The 19,355-nt window shown below is 30.4% G+C and overlaps 3 protein-coding genes across 3 annotated transcripts; 2 read left to right on the top strand and 1 right to left on the bottom strand.

Annotated features, from left to right (window-relative positions):
* The first annotated feature begins 303 nt into the window (after positions 1–303).
* LOC119613643 (serine/threonine-protein kinase 25-like) lies at positions 304–8,761 on the top strand. Its single transcript, XM_037969670.1, is given in 9 exon segments — positions 304–1,729; positions 2,951–3,049; positions 3,115–3,753; positions 3,823–3,968; positions 4,032–4,779; positions 7,810–8,072; positions 8,074–8,170; positions 8,242–8,435; positions 8,587–8,761. Coding segments are annotated over 9 exon segments (2,214 nt in total). The 5' UTR covers positions 304–1,714; the 3' UTR covers positions 8,600–8,761.
* Positions 8,762–11,081: 2,320 nt separating this feature from the next.
* Positions 11,082–11,852, bottom strand: LOC119613642 (NHP2-like protein 1 homolog). The gene is made up of 2 exons (XM_037969669.1): positions 11,674–11,852; positions 11,082–11,598 (listed from the first exon to the last, which is right to left on the bottom strand). Exons 1-2 carry the CDS (start codon positions 11,674–11,676, stop codon positions 11,218–11,220), a joined length of 384 nt encoding a protein of 127 aa, XP_037825597.1. The 5' UTR covers positions 11,677–11,852; the 3' UTR covers positions 11,082–11,217.
* Positions 11,853–14,905: 3,053 nt separating this feature from the next.
* LOC119613641 (cAMP-dependent protein kinase catalytic subunit 1) lies at positions 14,906–19,125 on the top strand. Its single transcript, XM_037969668.1, has 2 exons — positions 14,906–15,319; positions 16,586–19,125. Exon 2 carries the CDS (start codon positions 17,289–17,291, stop codon positions 18,348–18,350), a length of 1,062 nt encoding a protein of 353 aa, XP_037825596.1. The 5' UTR covers positions 14,906–15,319; positions 16,586–17,288; the 3' UTR covers positions 18,351–19,125.
* Positions 19,126–19,355: the final 230 nt, after the last annotated feature.

Below are 19,355 nucleotides of genomic sequence, written 5' to 3'. Positions count from 1 at the left end.
AAGAAAATTAACAATAGCTAAACTTACAACAGGGTTGCAGTTAGTGTTCTTAACAAAAAATATAACGGTAAATTTATTAAAAAGTTTACATTTATTAAAAGCTATAAACCTAAAGAAAGTTAAAATATAAGTAATTAAATCATTTTGTAGCAAATTATTACATTTTTAAACCTTTATAGTTATTTTTACAAAGTTATTTACCTTGTTAAACTTATTTTTAACCCGGTGGCATCTCTTTTAATATCAGCTGTCACTCCAGAGCATTTAGCTTTCATATATAGCATACGTGTGCTACTGACATGAAAAGAAAGACAGAAAAATTAGTAAAGAATCAAAGAGCAAAAACACCAAAAGAATAATTGTAGTAGTAAAGTTATTTGACTTATTTACATAACTGCTATTGTTAATAATTATAAAAAATTGTTTATTTTCACTATAACAACAAATACGACAACATATTTTTGTAAAACATTTAACGAAAATCATTCTTGAAAAGAAGTGCATCTGAAAAGAAAATATTTGTAACAAATCTAATCTGCAAAATCACAAACGTTGAAAAAAAAGAAAGTTGATTAACAAAAAAGGCTGTCACAATTTAAGAGCAAAAACAACAAGAAAAACGTAAAAGAGAGACAATCCACATACTAAAAAGAGAGCGAACAGACAGTAAAAAACAAATTGAAAACAAAGCAAGTGGAAGAAATTAATGAAATAGAAAAAGAAGTGGTAAAACAAGATCTGTCTTTCGACACAGATTAGAAATAAAAAAGAATTCCAAATTTGATTCTAATTTATATGCAAAGAGCATACAAAAAACGAACAGTTAAATAATTTAATAAAAATTGATCCAAGTGTAGAAATGATTTGTTAATTTGTCTCCAAGACAAGTAGTACGAACAATTGAAAAGGGAAAAACCTAAATTAAGGGCCACAGCAGACAAAAGATTGGGCTGGCTGGCTGACTGACTGATTGGCTGGCAACGAATTGTAAACGTAGCGTAAAGAAATCGTATTGAGAAAACAAAAAAAAGCAAAAATATATATAAAATAATACAAATTTTTTCAATGTGTGTATGTATGTTGTGGCTGGTGTGAATGCAGCAAGTTGCGAAACAACAGCTAACACGAAGAAGAAGTGGCACAAGAAACAATACTATAGATAGATAGAGAGTCAAACTGTTCCCGTTCAAGACCCAATTGTTGAATAGTTGGCTGCCTGGCTGGCTGACAATAAATATCAGTTGTGATTGTTGTGAGTGACTGTCTGACTAACTGACTAGGTGTAACTGAAAAAGAGGTCCCACGATCATTTTACACACACACAAACACACACCTAGCTGACTAGCCTAATATAACTCTAGCACTTCTTTCTTCTCTTCACTAACAACTCGAACAAGATACCGCCGTTCCAACGAGTGTGGTATTTGTGTATGCCTAGAGTTAAAGCTACTACTGCTGCTGCTGCCGCTACAGTTGTTGCTGCTGCTGATGTTTACGGAAGTAGACGTTGTGCTGGATCATTGTTGTCGTTTCAATTAAGGGAGAAGTGTCTTGTTGTTTTGTTTTTTGTATTTGCAAAACTCGCAAAAGGCGGAAGAGGAAGCCATAGCTTAGTATCCCAAACAACGGCAGTAGTTGCAACGACTGCAAGGGCAGTTTGACACAGTGCCACCGCTTTCATCAGCTGCCCGACGTCACCAGCACCACCACCACTATGTCGTGGACAGAGGTGAGTTTGAGAGTTTACTAAAGCAGCTGATCTTATAGTTGCTTATGTATGTAATTTTTTAATTATTTTTATTTTGGAAAATATTTTTTTATTATTTATAATGTTAAAGATAAGGGCTACCTTTTACCTACTCCCATTACCTCCTCTCCACCAGAGCTGCCAAAAAATGAGATCATCAATTACTATTTGTTTTATTTATTTTTTTTTGTACTTTATCGCATATTTTTGCTTTTTAACCACATTCTTGTGAATTTAAGTTTTTTTTTCACTCGTTTTATAAACGTCTTACCTACCAACAAACACACACATTTATTTAACTTTCTAGGGCTGTCGAGTTTAGGGGAATTTTATATAATTAAGGGGAACTGTAGGGAGTGTATGGGGAGTAACAAATACAATTTTTAAATAATATACTTTTTATGAAAGATCTTGAAGATATAACAGGTTTATTAAATTTTCATTAATAAATTTACCAAATTAATACTTCTAAGTTATACATATTTCAGTCTTTATAATTATCACAGAATTGAAATTTCAGTTCCTGATCAGATCTCGAACAGTTCTAGTTAAGTTCTAGTTCAGTTCTAGTTTAGTTCTAGTTCAGTTCTAGTTCAGTTCTAGTTCAGTTCTAGTTCAGTTCTAGTTCAGTTCTAGTTCAGTTCTAGTTCAGTTCTAGTTCAGTTCTAGTTCAGTTCTAGTTCAGATCTAGTTCAGTTCTAGTTCAGTTCTAGTTCAGTTCTAGTTCAGTTCTAGTTCAGTTCTAGTTCAGTTCCAGTTCAGTTCTAGTACAGTTCCAGTTCAGTTCTAGTACAGTTCTAGTTCAGTTCTAGTTCAGTTCTAATACAGTTCTAGTTCAGTTCTAGTTCAGTTCCAATTCTGCCTTAGTTCAGTTCTGGTTCAAATTAAGGTCTGTTCGATTTTTTTCCATAAATCTGAAACTAAAAAAAATTAAATAAAAATTTTCTTAGATATTTTGATTTTTTCATAAGAAATTTTAAATTTCGTAAAGATAAAAATTCAGCTGATTCAAAATTTGTATTAAAAATCTTGAAATTTTCGCTGAAATTCAAAATTTTCTCAAAAGAAAAATGTGAAAAATAAACATTTTAATAAAATTTATTTTTTTTTTTTCGAAAATCGAAATTCCATGACCTACGACTAATTTTTATTCTTTTAACTCGTACTCTCTCATTTATAAACATTTTCAAACATTTCATTCAGCAAAAGGTCGACCCGGAGCTAATCTTCACAAAGCAGGAACGTATTGGCAAGGGATCATTTGGTGAAGTATTCAAAGGCATTGATAATCGTACACAACAGGTAAGATTTTCATAAAGAAATGAAATTTTGATATACAATTCTATGATCTTTTATAACTTATTTAGGTGGTAGCCATAAAGATAATTGATTTAGAAGAGGCCGAAGATGAAATCGAAGACATTCAACAGGAGATTATGGTGTTATCGCAGTGCGATTCTCCTTTCGTCACCAAATACTATGGCTCCTTTCTTAAGGGTACAAAACTCTGGATTATTATGGAGTATTTGGGTGGTGGCTCAGCTCTGGATCTAATGAAAGCTGGTTCTTTCGAAGAAATGCATATAGCAATAATACTGCGTGAAGTACTCAAGGGTCTGGACTATTTGCATTCGGAAAGAAAGTTACATCGTGATATTAAGGCGGCCAATGTTTTGCTTAGCGAAATGGGTGATGTCAAATTGGCTGACTTTGGTGTGGCCGGACAATTGACAAACACCACCTCGAAACGCAATACATTTGTGGGTACACCCTTCTGGATGGCACCCGAGGTTATAAAACAGTCCATGTATGACTCCAAGGCCGATATATGGTCGCTGGGTATAACGGCCATAGAATTGGCCAAAGGTGAGCCGCCAAATTCAGAGCTGCATCCCATGCGTGTCTTATTTCTCATACCCAAAAACAATCCGCCACAATTGACGGGAAACTATACGAAATCCTTTAAAGATTTTGTTGAAGCGTGCCTTAACAAGGATCCCGAGAATGTAAGTAGTTTAAATTAAAATGAAGAAAGTAAATCTCTTTAATTATTGTTGTTGTGTTATTAATTGCAGCGCCCCACAGCGAAAGAATTACTCAAGTATCCTTTTATAAAAAAAGCTAAGAAAAATTCGTACCTTATTGATTTGATTGATCGCTATAAAAAATGGAAACTACAAAAAGGCGATGAAAGCGAAACAGAATCTGAAAATTCCGATTCGTAAGTTTTTTTCATATTAAGAAATTGTTTTGTTTTTAATAAAACTGTTTTGTTAATTTTCAGTGATGATTCCAAGCCGGGCTGCAATACCGATGAACCCTGGATAATGACCGTTAAAGGTTTACATGTAAATAGTGATGCCCATAAAATGAGTTCCAATCACTTCAATAGGCTCGAAGAGCAAGAACTTAAAATGGATAAATTAGCCCAGGGTGTAGCTGACACCTTAACGCCGTCTAGCCTACTAAGCAGCAGCAGCAATGTTAACAGCAAACATCAACAAAGCAGCAGTGCTTCAAATATTAGCAGCTCTTTGTTAAATTCACAAAAACGTGACAACAGCCTTACGCCCAATAATGCAACCACACCCACATCATCGTCCTCGTCGTCGTTAGCTTCATTATCTGCTTCAAACTCTTCCTCTAATACACCATCGATGGTGCCATCTTCCGTCACAACTGTAACGTCCTCAAATGCGGCTAATGCCTCAGCTAACACTCGGGAATCGAATCACCATCTTCATCATTCTCATCATCAGCAGCAGCAGCAATCATTGCAACAACACCAACAGCAACATTCTTCACACCAATTATCCTCCTCCTCATCCTCGTCGTCATCGTCCCAACAGCATCAGCAGCAAAAACATGCGCATGCCGCTTCAACTGGTAATTTAGAGAATTCAACAAAATTAAGCGCTATGGGCGCTATGCAATCCAGCTCGTCTAGTTCCAATTATAAAGAACAACAGAAGGTTAATCTTAGACCTACCCGTACCGCATCTATGGATGCCGAAATCGAGAGACGTTCATCGGTAATGCTTTTCTTTAAATTTCCTAATCATTTAAGATTATAATGAATTAACACACAAAACTAAATAACACTATTATTCTTCTGACTGTTTGCTTTGTGATAACCTTAATCTAACTAAAACTTTTCCATAAGATGTAGTGCTATAGAGGTGGCAAAATATATTCTTTTAAATGAAAAATGTATAAATTTTATATTTATATATAAAAAATCAAGTAAAATTGTAACTAAAATCTTCTATAATAACGTTCTTTTTCAATGTATAAACAAGGGTATAATAGAAATCTTAAAAGGGGAAAATTAAAAATTTCTTAAACTTTTATCACTTGTTTAAATAACGGGGATTGCTAACCCTTTAACTTTACAAATTACAAATTTTAAACTTTTTATGTTTCTTATAGAAACCGAAATCCTGTTTGATTTGGGCCTTTTACGAATAATCCTAACGTTCCCAAAGTATACCCTTAAACTTCTAACATATTTCTCATTCAAACGCCGCCACCTCTCTATTCATTTTCAAAACCAAACTATTTTCGTATTTAGCCATTTATTAATCAACTAACAAACAATCTTTAATGAGTTTTTTATAAGTACTTGTTATTTTGTGTAGATTATATTTTGTTGTTATTATTTTCTTAACACTTTTCGTTGTTTATCGCTACAACAAAATACTATTCAAAAAAAGTGTATGACGACTTTCAGTCATATAATCAAAACTTTGTACGTGTTTAAATAGACCCTTAAAACAATAATATAATAGAAATCAAAGTAGACTGCTGAGATACCATTAAATAATTTTATGGTAAAAAGATAATAATGTTAGTGATTTATCTATATTTTTTGAAAGTTTAAGTAATATTAGTTTATTGTTCTACTAAAAAAGATGAGAAACAAAATAGATTAGTAAAACATGATTAAAAATCAGACAAATTTTTCTCAGCAACATCTTCAACATGAACAAAATTTTCATTGAAAATCAATCAACAAATATCAAAAATCAAAATTTTGTAAACAAGTTGTTTAACAAACATCAAACCTTCTCATTGAAAGTTTTAAATTTTCACATAAATTTTTCACCTAATATATGAGTTTGACCTTTGACCCCTACTAAATAAATTTTGAGTGACTAATTCTTATTAAAAGTTAAAATTATCACAATCAATTATTTCACTTAAAAAAATCATATATGAGTTTGACTTTTGACCCCTATCTGTCTTAAAATTTGTACTAAAAATTAAAAATTTTCACAAAAAATTACAACATTCTCTACAAATCAAAATTTTCACTAAAAATTTTGCTAATAATCAAACTTTTAGTCAAACCTGCATAATCGATATGTTAAAATCCAAATTTTTATTAAATATCAAAAAATTTTCAATTAATGCAAAAAAAAATTTTGTGAAAATTTCAAATTCTTTTATTTAAAAAATATGTATTTATAAGTTTGACCTTTGACCCCTATCAATTTCACACCTAAAATGTTTCGTTCAATATTTCAGTAATTTTACTACGAAATTGAAAATACAAAATTAAAAATTTAGTACAAATTTGAAAATTTAGTACAATATTAAAAATATAGTACAAAATTAAAAATTTAGTACAAAATTTACAATTTAGTACAATATTGAAAATTAAGTACAATATTGAAAATTAAGTACAAAATTGAAAATTTAGTACAAAATTTAAAATTTAGTACAAAATTTAAAATTTAGTACAAAAATTAAAATTTAGTGCAAATTGAAAATTTAGTATAAATTTGAAAATTTAAGTTTGACCTTTGATCCCTATCAATTTCACACCTAAAATGTTTCGTTCATTATTTCAGTAATTTTACTACGAAATTGAAAATTTAGTACAAAATTAAAAATTTAGTACAAATTTGAAAATTTAGTACAATATTAAAAATATAGTACAAAATTAAAAATTTAGTACAAAATTTACAATTTAGTACAATATTGAAAATTAAGTACAAAATTGAAAATTTAGTACAAAATTTTAAATTTAGTAAAAAATTGAAAATTTAGTACAAAAATTAAAATTTAGTGCAAAATTGAAAATTTAGTATAAATTTGAAAATTTAGTATAAATTTGAAAATTTAGTATAAATTTGAAAATTTAGTATAAATTTGAAAATTTAGTATAAATTTGAAAATTTAGTATAAATTTGAAATTTAGTATAAATTTGAAAATTTAGTATAAATTTGAAAATTTAGTATAAATTTGAAAATTTAGTATAAATTTGAAAATTTAGTATAAATTTGAAAATTTAGTATAAATTTTAAAATTTAGTATAAATTTTAAAATTTAGTATAAATTTGAAAATTTAGTATAAATTTTAAAATTTAGTATAAATTTTAAAATTTAATATAAATTTTAAAATTTAATATAAATTTTAAAATTTAATATAAATTTTAAAATTTAATATAAATTTTAAAATTTAGTACAATATTGAAAATTTGTTACAAAAGTGAAATTTAAAAAATTAAGAATTTAGTAAAAATTTTAAATTTAGTGCATAATTAAAAATTAGTACGAAATTAAAATTTTAGTACAAAATTAAAAATTTAGTACAAAATTTAAAATTTAGTACAAAATTGAAAATTTAGTACAAAATTGAAAATTTAGTACAAAATTGAAAATTTAGTACATAATTGAAAATTTAGTACAAAATTTAAAATTTAGTACAAAATTGAAAATTTAGTACAAAATTGAAAATTTAGTACAAAATTGAAAATTTAGTACAAAATTGAAAATTTAGTACAAAATTTAAAATTTAGTACAAAATTTAGTAGAAAATTTAAAATTTAGTATGTACCAAATTGAAAATTTAGTACAAAATTGAAAATTTGGTACAAAATTTAAAATTTAGTATCAAACATAAAATTTAGTACAAAGTTGAAAACTTGAGAATTTGGTACAAAATTGAAAATTTAGACAAAATAAAAATTTTTTTACGAATTCAGAATTTAGTACAAATTTGAGAATTTAAAACAAAATTAAACTTATTTTTCCTTTTTATCCCTTCTTTTTGTAGTTGCAATTATTGGATCATAGTAAACGTGACGACGAAGACGAAAGATCTCTGCGGCGCAGTACTATGGCAGCTTCACACTCTTCAGTAGCTGTTGCCTCATCGGGCAGTGGCAGTCATATGCTAGCTACTAGCAGCAGTATGGGCAATGTTTACAATGGCAATACACATGCCAACAGAGACTTTATAAATCATGAGTCCCTAACAACTGCAGCTCACTCGCCCACTTCGTCCAATGCGAATCATAAAAATATGGGTAGTAGTGGCGGGCGGCGGCAGTAGCAGTGGTGTAATGGGCAATCGTATTATAACCAACACCAATAGTCCCTGTCTAAATAATTTCCTCTTTCCCATACTCTCTGATGTGAGTTTTAAAATAAGAATTCATGAAAGAAGAAAACGATTTTAATTTTATTTATTTCTTAATGATTACAGATACAACGTAAATATAGCAGTAATTCCAGTAAAAATATGAATGTTTTGGACATAGCCGATTTAAAATCGGTATTTGAATTGGCCGAACGCAGTCGTCCTGGCGTAAGTGATCTGTTTCTCAAAGAAATTATACACAAACTAGTACCAGGTTATTCGGAAACACGTATTAATAATATTATGGATAGAGCAATTAGGTGAGTTTTTATCATTTTGTTTTTATATTGTTGTGGTTTTAAGGAAAGTTTTTATTTTTAAATTGTTTGTTAGAGATATGCTGTTATCTCTTTATCTAGTCTTTAGTTTACTAATCTATTTTATTTGTTTTTTCTTTTATTTTCTTTTTAGAAACAAAAAGTAATTTCAAAGCCTCAACGTCTACTGTCTCTAGGGCTTGTTGTGGATTTTATGTTATTCCTTCTTTACGTTTTTTTTTTTATAAATATATATATAAATAATATTTTTTCCTGTTAGTTTTTCACCCCTGTTATGTTAAATTATATTAAAAAAAAAGAACCCAAAACTTTCCTAACACTTCCGCAATTTCCGTATTGTAAAAAAGAAATAATTGAAAATTTATCTTGAAAAAAAAAAGAGAAAATTAAATTAAAATTTTAAATTCCCATAAAAAAAACTATTGTGCAAATTGCTAAAAAAAATACAGCAAATAAAAAATAGACAAAAAAGAAACCCACAAAATGAAACATTTAAACTCCCCTTAAAAATAAACCAATTGTCCTGTTAAATCTTAAAACAAATCCTGCAAATTAATATTAAATCTTGTAAAAGATTATTAACAGAAATATTTATTACTATACCATAGTTATCGTAAATTTAAACAACCATAACAAACAGAAAAAAAGTATAAACATTATTACAATAAAAACAACAATAAATTATTACTAACAAAATACAATTGCATAAAACCATTAACAAAAATGTGATCCTTCTTTTTTAACAAAGAAACGATCACTTTTTTCTTTTTTGGACATAATGATTGATTTGTAATGTAGAAAAACATATTGAATGATTAAGAAATAGTACAGAAATCAAACAAACTATCTATATCTTTAAACAAGAAAACAACAACAAAACACACACATACACAATGTTATTAGACTTAAACAAGAAAATTAATATATATAATATAATAAAAAAAATCATAAAACAATAAAAAAACAAATAAATATATACATACATATATAAACTGTGGGTTTAGTATTTATTTAAGCGGATCAGGTGGGATACCAATTCTCATTCGAATTGCAATTTAGTACTAAATATTGAAATTGGTCTAAATTTTCAGTTTTTTGCTATATTTATCGTTGTTTAGTAAATTTGCAATTTTGTACTAAATCTTAAATTTTGTACTAAAATTTTAATTTTGTACTAAAATTTTAATTTTGTACTAAACCTGAAAATTTGTACGAAATTTTCAATTTTGTACGAAATGTTCAATTTTGTACGAAATGTTCAATTTTGTACTAAATTTTCCATTTTGTACTAAATTTTCAGAAAATTTTGTACTAAATGTTCTATTTTGTACTAAATATTCTATTTTGTACTAAATTTTCAGAAAAGTTTGTACTAAATGTTCTATTTTGTATTCAATTTTCAATTTTGTACTAAAATTTCAATTTTGTTCTAAAATTTCAACTTTGTACTGAAATTTCAATTTTGTATCAAAATTTCTATTCTGAACTAAATTTTAAATTTTGTACTAAATTTGAATTTTTGTTAAAAATTTTCAATTTTGTTCTAAAATTTCTATTTGCATCAAATTCTCAATTTTGGATTAAATTTATAATTTCGTACTAAATCGCAATTTGTACTAAATTCTGACTAAATGTCGTACAAATCAACATTTTGTGCTAAATTCTCAATTTGCTACTAATTTCGTACTAAGTTTTCAATTAGGTACCGATTTAATTTTCAATTTTCCCAATTTTGTACTAAATCCTCATTATATTTCTCTATGTGGAACTAAAAATTCCAACATTTCTTAAAAGTACAGTTTCTTCTTCCACTTCTTCCCTGAAAAGTAAATATTATTAAGTCATGAGGTGTTAGAGGAACCCAGAGAAATTGTATCGCTTCTGTCGGCCTCAAGCATAGTATATTTTACTGAGCAATTCAAAATAGACCAAAGATTTGAGATATTCAGTCAAAACTTGTTCTATTTATTTGTGTGGTCGAATTAGTTCATAATCTAAAAGAAGAAATAACAATTCTGAGAATTTAAGTTTGACATAGATTCCGCTAGTTAGAAAATTGTTTGGTTTAGGCAGTTACAACAACAACACATGATCAGACTTGGGTGCCTCCGGTAGGTTTGTTTTGAAATCTCAAATTTCTTGAGACTTCTTCCTTAAAAAGTAGATATTATTAAGTCATCAGTTGTTAAAGGACGCTTAAGAAATTGTGCTGATTCAGTAAGTCTCAAGTATAGTACGATGCAATTCAAGTTAGACCAAAGATTTTAGATATTCGGTCATAACTTGATATATTTGTGTGGTCGAATTAGTTCATAATCCAGCAAAAAAGGGTGGAAAAAGAAGTAGAATTTTCATAGATTTGGCTGCTACCGGTCCCTCAGTTCGTAGGTCATGGTTTCGTAGAGAACATAACAGACCTTCGGATCTAATGTAATGTACATTAAACTATAAACTCTAAGCAGATAGTTGGTTGGCCTGACGTCAAATCTTTTTGGCCCAAATTCATTATTCATAATTTCATCATTTAATGAAAATATTTACACTGTACAACGTATAGTACCTGCATGTGTATATCAAGACATGTTGCTAATTTGTTGAAAACTAAATAATAAATTTAATACAAATTTGTTTATCTTTAAATAAAAAACATGTGTATTTTTTCTTTATTTAAAATTTTCTTAAACATTTTTTTCATTTCTTTGTAAACACTATTTGTACAAAATGCGGTAGTATTTAACACGTGGAATACTTTTCTAACTTAACTTTAAACTAATAGTCTTTCAATTTCTTGCTGGATTGAAGTGATTTGAGACTTCAATTGAGAACCCTCATTGGTGGTCACAGAGCAAGCGACAATGGGGCGAGAAACACCACAGGCACGGCCCAAAGCCTGCTTGGAACGGACGAAAATGTAGGGAACATTCTTATCTTCACACAACAAAGGTAAATGCAAAAGAATTTCAATGGGTTGGGTATCAGCAGCCATGACAATGATATCGGCCAAACCACGATTCAAAGTTTTGGTGGCTTCGTTGGCACCCTTGCGCAACTGGTTGTAGTTCAAGGCCTGTTGCAATAGGTTCATAATCTTAGCGGTCAATTGGGCATCGGCCAAGGGGAAAGCTTTGGAGTTAACTTCTTCGGTCTATAAGAAATTAAGGAAAGATTTGAGGGTTAAAAAATCAAAATGTTAACAAAAAATGTTTGTTTAAAAACTTACCATGTTGTTAATTTAGTTTTTAGGAGTTTTTTTAAGTAAATTTGTTTTATTTTTGTAAAATAAACTTTAGAGAAACCTCTCTGCTTGCTGCTTCACTGAGGATCTTTTGGGAAATACGCATGAAAAACGAAAACCTTTTCTAAAAAACAAATACACGTGTTCAGAGCCCTGCGCCGACAAATATTAACGGCGGCGGCGACTGACACTAAATATGTCGGTGGCGGCTTAAAATCGATTGTAAGCCGGCTAAGTTTTCAACTACGTTTAGTTTTTCAACGATTTTAAATAAAAACGGAATCCGAGAGATCAGAAAGTGGGATTTTGGAAGCAAATATATTGTTTATAACAACAAAACAGATCAAGCTCAAAAGTTGTGTGAGAAATTATGCAGGGATGAATAAAAAATTCTTAAAAATTAAAAACAAATCCTTTCTCCAAGTTTTACGAGGATCTGCCGATGTTTAACCCTATCCTCCATATAAAACGTAAAAACAAAGATATTTTATTTGTTTATTTACTAGCTATACCCAGTGTGCTGTGCTACCCTAAAAGCAATATAAATAAGAAATCCAGTCAACGATTTTGATGATTCTATATTTTCCAGATATACAATTTGTTACATATGGGAGATTCCACGCAAATTATTGCAATTTCTCTAAATGTTCTTCAGTAAAATTTGAAGATTCTAGCTCTAATAGTTTCTCAGATATACGAATTTTTCTATTTAATTCATATGGAGCTCCAAGCCCCCCAGATGAAAGTCCGCTCTTTTTTTCTCCAAAATGTTCAGATGAATATTAATGTTTTTGAATGTTCTCTGGTTTAAAAGATACATGGGGTGCAAAAGAAGTACCAAATTACAGTTTTTAATCGTTTAGTACCAATATTTTGCCCAAACAACGTCTACATACCTAGCCAGGTTCTATCCTCTAGGTCCGTGAAGACATTCTCTACAAAGCTATAAATTTGTATAAAAGGCGGCTTGTTTCTTATAAATATTCGGCCACCATAGTGTTTGGAGACAACAAGAGCTTCACTGAAAGGCACACCAGGCAGACATCGCGCTCTATTATGGGTGTATGGTAGTGATTCTGCTGAGATCAATGGTATAATAATAAGTATGTATCCCAAGGATACCCCCTGAATACGGCAATCAGCTTCCGTCCATTGCCTCTAGGTGATAATATACCATGTCACCACTAGCCGACCGACCACCACCCGCCTAGGTAACTAGGAAGGTATATAATTGCCACTCTCTTGTGGGCATTCTTCCAGGAGACCATCATGATGCCTTCTCTTTTTTGAAAATAAAGACGTTCTTTATAGACCAATAAATAATTAATTAACACCATTACTTCCAAATACGCCAAATCTTCTAGCCGCCTGGAAAAACATTTTCATCATAGTTATTAACAATTTATCTAAATTAAACCAAACACTTGCTGTTTCTTTACACAATGACCCTCGGTATAGTAGTATAGCAATCTTATTAATTTCAATTGTTAGTAAAAAACTATTTTTTTATTTAAAGAATATCATTTCTGTCATTTTAGATTTTTGCACACACACAACAGCAGATTTTTTTTTTTTTTTCAAATAAAAAATGCAGAAACCAGTTTGGCGCGAAAAATTCTAGCAGAATTTCTTTTCGCAGTCGGCAGAATTGACATCAACTGCACTTTCCATTTAAAATACACATGTTCGATATCCTAGGCCTTTACGGTATGACATACCAGCAATGTAAAAGCTGTAGCTCCGTTGACGTCAACGAAGCTGGTTTGAAATAAAAGCAGCGACTCGAATTAGGCGCGTAAAGCACGAAAATATCTGAGGCGAAGAATATACATCGAACGTTGTAGAACACCGTCCAAATTTCAATGAGCGGCTTATTATTAGATAAAAGAAAACTTGCTTAAATGAAAACAAATTAATTTTATATTGTAAAATTCCATAAATTTGGCGAAAGTGTTCTGTAAATTGTACAAAATATGGCGAAATTTTCAAGCCGTATTAAGCGGAAAAATTTTCGGCGACGGCGGCTTTGACATTTTGTTCGGCGGCTAGGCTTAGTCGGCTTAAGCCGAATCGGCGCAAGTCTCTGCACCAGAGATACAAGCCGATGGGAAATGATCGGCGGCGGCTAAATTGTCGACTCAATTTAACTTTTTCTTTAGAAATTGACCTTATAAGGTTTATTATATTGAAAAATCTTTGTATTTATTATTTATTTATTTAGATATTATTACAATTAAAATTATAATAAATCTTAAAGTTAAAGCACTAGCAACATAGGCTATCGGCTGAGAAAAATCTTTGTATAATAGTCTGTTACATAGAAACCTGTCTCTATATAAGTTTTTTTTCTGCAGAAAATGGACATTTATAGTAGTTTTCACTAATTTAATATTAGCACAATATTAGTTGTGTTTTGTTGCTAACGTTCAAAGGCAATTTCATATAAATTTAAAATTTATAAACGTTAGGAGTTAACGTGTAAAATTATACAAGTTAATTTTAACGTTGATAAAAGTGCTACCAATTCAAAAATAAAAATACAAATATTAATGTGTTTATGTCAAACAATAAAAAAATATTTTAAAACAAAATTTAAATCAAAGAAAATTACCAAATAAAAAAACCTTTTCAAGAAATTGTAAATAATTTCAAGATTTAGCAGATTTCTTCTGTGGAGTGATGCCAAGTCAGGTAATGTTCGTTTTGTTGCTAACTTTAAGCGTTAACACTCATTGATAGCAACAAAACACAACTATTGTGTGGCAATTCTTTTCAATTTGCCATAAGAATTTGAAATAGTGGCAACTCCGTTCAATTTGGTGAAATTATGTTCTGAAATACATGTGTGATTATAATCTTTATCAGCGGCTACGCTTAAGCTGGCTTAGCTTTTGAGCCGAAAGAAGTCGGCGGCGGCGCGGCTTGCAAAATATTACCGGCGGCCAGCCGCCGCAGATTTGAGCCGTCTCGGCTTGTATCTCTGCTCTGCACGTCTTTTATTTTTAGTTACTAACAAGAACTAGGCAACACTTTTTTCAAGAGATATATATATAAAAGTAAAGTGATATACAAAAGCTGCTTGCTATACAAAAACATACATCCCTGCTTTAGACAGGGTTGCATTTTCTTTTATTAGAATGTGTTGTAAAGAAAATTATGATAAATTTTTAGGGGAAATCGAATGAAGGAGAACTTCTTATCGTTTTTCTTTTCAGTTTTCTGTCTGTATTCCGAAGCTTGACATGTCGTAACGGGTTCGCGGATTTTTGTAAAGTGTAATAATTTTTTTTCTCCAACTAATAAAGATACAAGAAAAAAATAAATTTTCAATAGAAAAAGAAAATATAATTAAACTACAATTAATTACAAAACAAATTATTGTATTTAATTTTAAGTTGCAATATATAAGTCGCACATCATTTTTATATATACAAACAACAACTCAGTGAAATCTAATAAAATTTATTAAAAAGTAACAAGTTTAATTTATAACAAAAGTAAAAAAAAAGGTTCGTACAAATTGGAAGAAACATTTTTGTGCTCTAATTGGATTTAAGTGGAATTTTTCTTCTTATACGAACAGAAAAAAAATCGATTATTCAATAGCAAATGCAAATAAAAATGAAAAAACGTAATACCACATAAAATTTAATGAAAATATTGTTAAAATTTTAGTAATAATAAAAATAAATTTCAATTAGTTTTTGAAAGAAAAAAGAAAATTTTGTGTAGAAAAAAAATCGAGGCTAAATTAGTTGAAAAATGTGTACATAGCGAAAATATAATGAACATAAAAAAATGATAATCATGCACATACACACACATACATACAAACTTCCTTTACGCAGTCATTCGTTTAGAAAAAAAAAATCGTAATAAAACGAGTACAAGAATAAAATGAAAAAAGAACAAGCAACAGCCACAAAAGTAATAAAATAATAAAAAAATATATATTAACTGCTAAATAATACAAACAAGTGTTTGCAAAGAAAATCAAATGATAAAAATATAACAAAATGTAAAAAATTAGTTTTATTACGAAATCTAAACAAAAGCTTTTAAGGGAAAATTTTATTTTTTTTTACATTTGGCGCAATAATAAGATAACTGTAGTTTATTGATCAGCTGTTTTGTAAAAAAAAAAGTTAATGTATCAAAATCAATAGAATAAAATAGGCTTCTATAAATCGATTTACAAATAATCGTCATTTTGTAGAAAAGTCAAAGTCGAATTCTAAATAAGTCGAAGAAATAAATAAAGTTGAAAAATTTTGGAAAAGCTGACAATTATAAAATTATAAAAGTCGGATAAAGTCTTATTAAAAAAGTTTTAAATGTCGTAAAATCTACTTCTCGTAAAATAAAATAGTCGAAAAATTTTCGTTTTTTATGATTATAATTATTAAATGTTTTTTCTTAGAATTCAAATAAAAAATTTTGTTTATTCATAAAAACTAGTTACATAACATTTTTGTTACATTTTTATAAACTTTAATTATAAATTTAGTAACGATTTCTTTTGTAAAAATATTAAAATTTAACGAAAGTTTTGCATAACAATTTCTGCTACTTTTTTCGTACTTTTTCTCGTTTAACTAGCAACATTGACATCACTTAACTAAGAATGACAAGTGTGTAAAGAAGAAAAAAATGTGTGAGCAAAATTAGTTTGTGTGGAAGTGTGTGTGTATGTAACAAAAAATGTAAACTACAAAAATAAACACTTGTTCATTCTACAACAACAACAAAACAAAAAGAGAAACAAAGATTGACTAATTGGAAACTGCAATTTACTTGACATTTCTGTTTATTGGAATGAAAAAAAAAAAATAACAACAAAAATAATCAAAGAAAATTATTCATAATCTTATTTCTTTTTTTTCTGTTCTCATTATAGTTAAAATTAAAATTGCAAAATTATAAAACAGTGTTTAAAATAAATTAAATAATAAGCTAAAAAGTGTAAAAAAATTAAAGAAAGAATCTTCCTTAAAAACAAAAAAAAAAAAAAAAACACAACAACAAATAACTTATATCCGCCAGAAAATTGCTATAATTTATAATAGTTCTCAAAAGCAGCGTTTGTCCTCCCTACGCTGTTGTCAAAAAAAGAAAAAAGCCAAAAAACTATTAAAAAATCAATAATTTTGCTTCTCGAGGTTTTTTGAAAAATTTCCAAAATTGCGAAACATATTTTAAGCTTTTTAAAAAAGAAAAAAACTCCTCAAACATCTAGTGCAGCGGGCGAGGACAATACAAAGAGCACACAGCAGCAGGAGTCGTCCACACAGCTAGCCAAGCAGCTTGAGCCAAGCAGTCCAGGCGCGTCGTCTAGCAAATCGTCGCCATCGCTGACGGCCAATAAATTGGACTCTGCCACTGCTCGGCCGCAGGCATCGTCCACTTCACCCTCTCAATCATCGTCGTCGTTGCTGCAGCAAAAATCCAGCAAAATAACTCCGCCTACAGGTGCACACTCCGCCTCAACTTCGTCACTTACTAACGCCCAGGCAGCAAACGCCAGCGATAGTTCGGACGCCCCTCAAGTGTCTGCCACAGCAACCTTTCGTCTATCAGCGCTTACCGGTACCATCTCGAAAATGGGTAACAACGCCACGACATCCAACAAGAAGGTCGATGCTGCAGAAACCGTCAAGGAGTTTCTCGAACAGGCCAAAGAAGAATTTGAAGAGAAATGGCGCCGCAATCCCACAAATACCGCCTGTCTCGATGACTTCGAACGCATCAAGACCTTGGGTACGGGCTCTTTTGGTCGCGTCATGATAGTACAACACAAGCCGACAAAAGACTATTACGCCATGAAAATACTCGACAAGCAGAAGGTCGTCAAACTAAAGCAGGTCGAACACACACTCAACGAGAAGCGTATTCTGCAGGCCATACAATTTCCCTTCTTGGTTTCCCTACGCTATCACTTTAAGGACAACTCCAACCTCTACATGGTGCTGGAGTATGTGCCCGGTGGTGAGATGTTCTCGCATCTGCGCAAAGTGGGTCGTTTCTCGGAGCCCCACTCGCGCTTCTACGCAGCCCAGATCGTACTCGCCTTTGAGTATTTGCACTATCTCGACTTGATATATCGTGACTTGAAGCCTGAGAATCTGCTTATCGACTCACAGGGCTACCTCAAGGTAACCGATTTTGGTTTTGCCAAACGTGTCAAGGGTCGCACTTGGACTCTTTGCGGCACACCCGAATACCTCGCCCCTGAGATTATTCTCTCGAAGGGCTATAACAAGGCCGTCGATTGGTGGGCCCTCGGTGTACTCGTCTATGAAATGGCCGCTGGCTATCCACCCTTCTTTGCCGATCAACCCATACAGATTTACGAGAAAATCGTATCGGGTAAAGTGCGTTTTCCCTCACACTTTGGCTCTGATCTAAAGGATCTGTTGCGCAACCTGTTGCAAGTGGATCTGACCAAACGCTATGGCAATTTGAAGGCCGGCGTTAACGATATTAAAAATCAGAAATGGTTTGCCTCCACAGATTGGATAGCGATCTTCCAGAAGAAAATTGAGGCACCATTTGTGCCACGGTGTAAAGGACCCGGTGATACCAGTAATTTCGATGATTACGAGGAAGAGGCGCTGCGGATCTCAAGCACCGAAAAGTGCGCCAAAGAGTTTGCTGAATTCTAATTGTATTCTTTTATTTATTATTATTATTATTGTTTCTTTACTAAAAAACAACAAAACAAACCAAAACCAACGTACGTTCGTGCATTCTCATCACACCTGTTTGTTCGCCCCGCTCGTTCGTTCGCTCGCTCGTACGTCCGTCGTCGTCGTAGTTCGTAGTTTTGTGCATTAAAAAAAAAAAAATAATAATAAAAATACGCGTTGCGTTCGTTTCATTGTTTCATTAACTATAAAACATAAAACTAAGCAAATAATAACAATTAATTAAAAATTACACCTAAAAACAAGAATTAGTAATAATTAAACTAAAAATGTGAAAAATAAACTTAATTATTTTCCGTTCGATCCGTTGGTAAATACAAAATAATAATAAAAATGTTTATAATAAATAAGAGAGACAAGTGTTTTTTTAAAAAGTGTCGTTTAATTATTTTTTTATTTAAAAACTTTCGGTTCGGTTAACTAAATTCCTAGCATAAAGAATCTAGAACAAATTGAAAACATTAACACTTCCAAACAAATAAAAGAACTTTCACAACCGCCAAACATCAAACTGAATTTCATTATAACTACAACAGCTGGTTAACTCCAGTACTAATACTGGAGGTTTATTAAAGCTGCAGTGGGGATTAATATTATTAAACCCAAAATCTTGGATTAAACTTTTATCATCATTATCATCAACATTAAATTTAGCAGTTAAAGTCAAATTCAACCTCCTCAACGTCATTTATAAAAGCCTTCATCAGCATTATCATCAATATATAACTATATGGTGAGTTTTTTCCTATTAAATTCTAAATTCTATTTATACATTCCTTTCATTTATTCCATTTGCATGTATTTTATTTGTTGAACTTTTTAATATAATAATTACCATATTTATGTTTATAATTTGTTGGTGTCTTTGTAATAATTTTGTTGTATTTTTAATCATATTAATGTCATTTGTTTTATAATCCATTAATAGCTATTTGTGTGTTCACTTTTGTTTTCTTGTATATT

The sequence above is a fragment of the Lucilia sericata genome, unplaced genomic scaffold (genome assembly GCF_015586225.1).
Source record: "Lucilia sericata isolate MDLA Ls3-8-SP2 unplaced genomic scaffold, ASM1558622v1 Contig002229F_arrow, whole genome shotgun sequence".
Taxonomy (NCBI): domain Eukaryota; kingdom Metazoa; phylum Arthropoda; class Insecta; order Diptera; family Calliphoridae; genus Lucilia; species Lucilia sericata.
The sequence above is the reverse complement of the archived record's forward strand: the minus strand, read 5'-3'. Positions and strand labels throughout refer to the sequence as shown.

What these genes read in the sequence shown, in the direction of transcription:
- LOC119613641 (XM_037969668.1), top strand. Translation starts at nt 17,289, where the DNA reads ATGGGTAACAACGCCACGACATCCAACAAGAAGGTCGATGCTGCAGAA.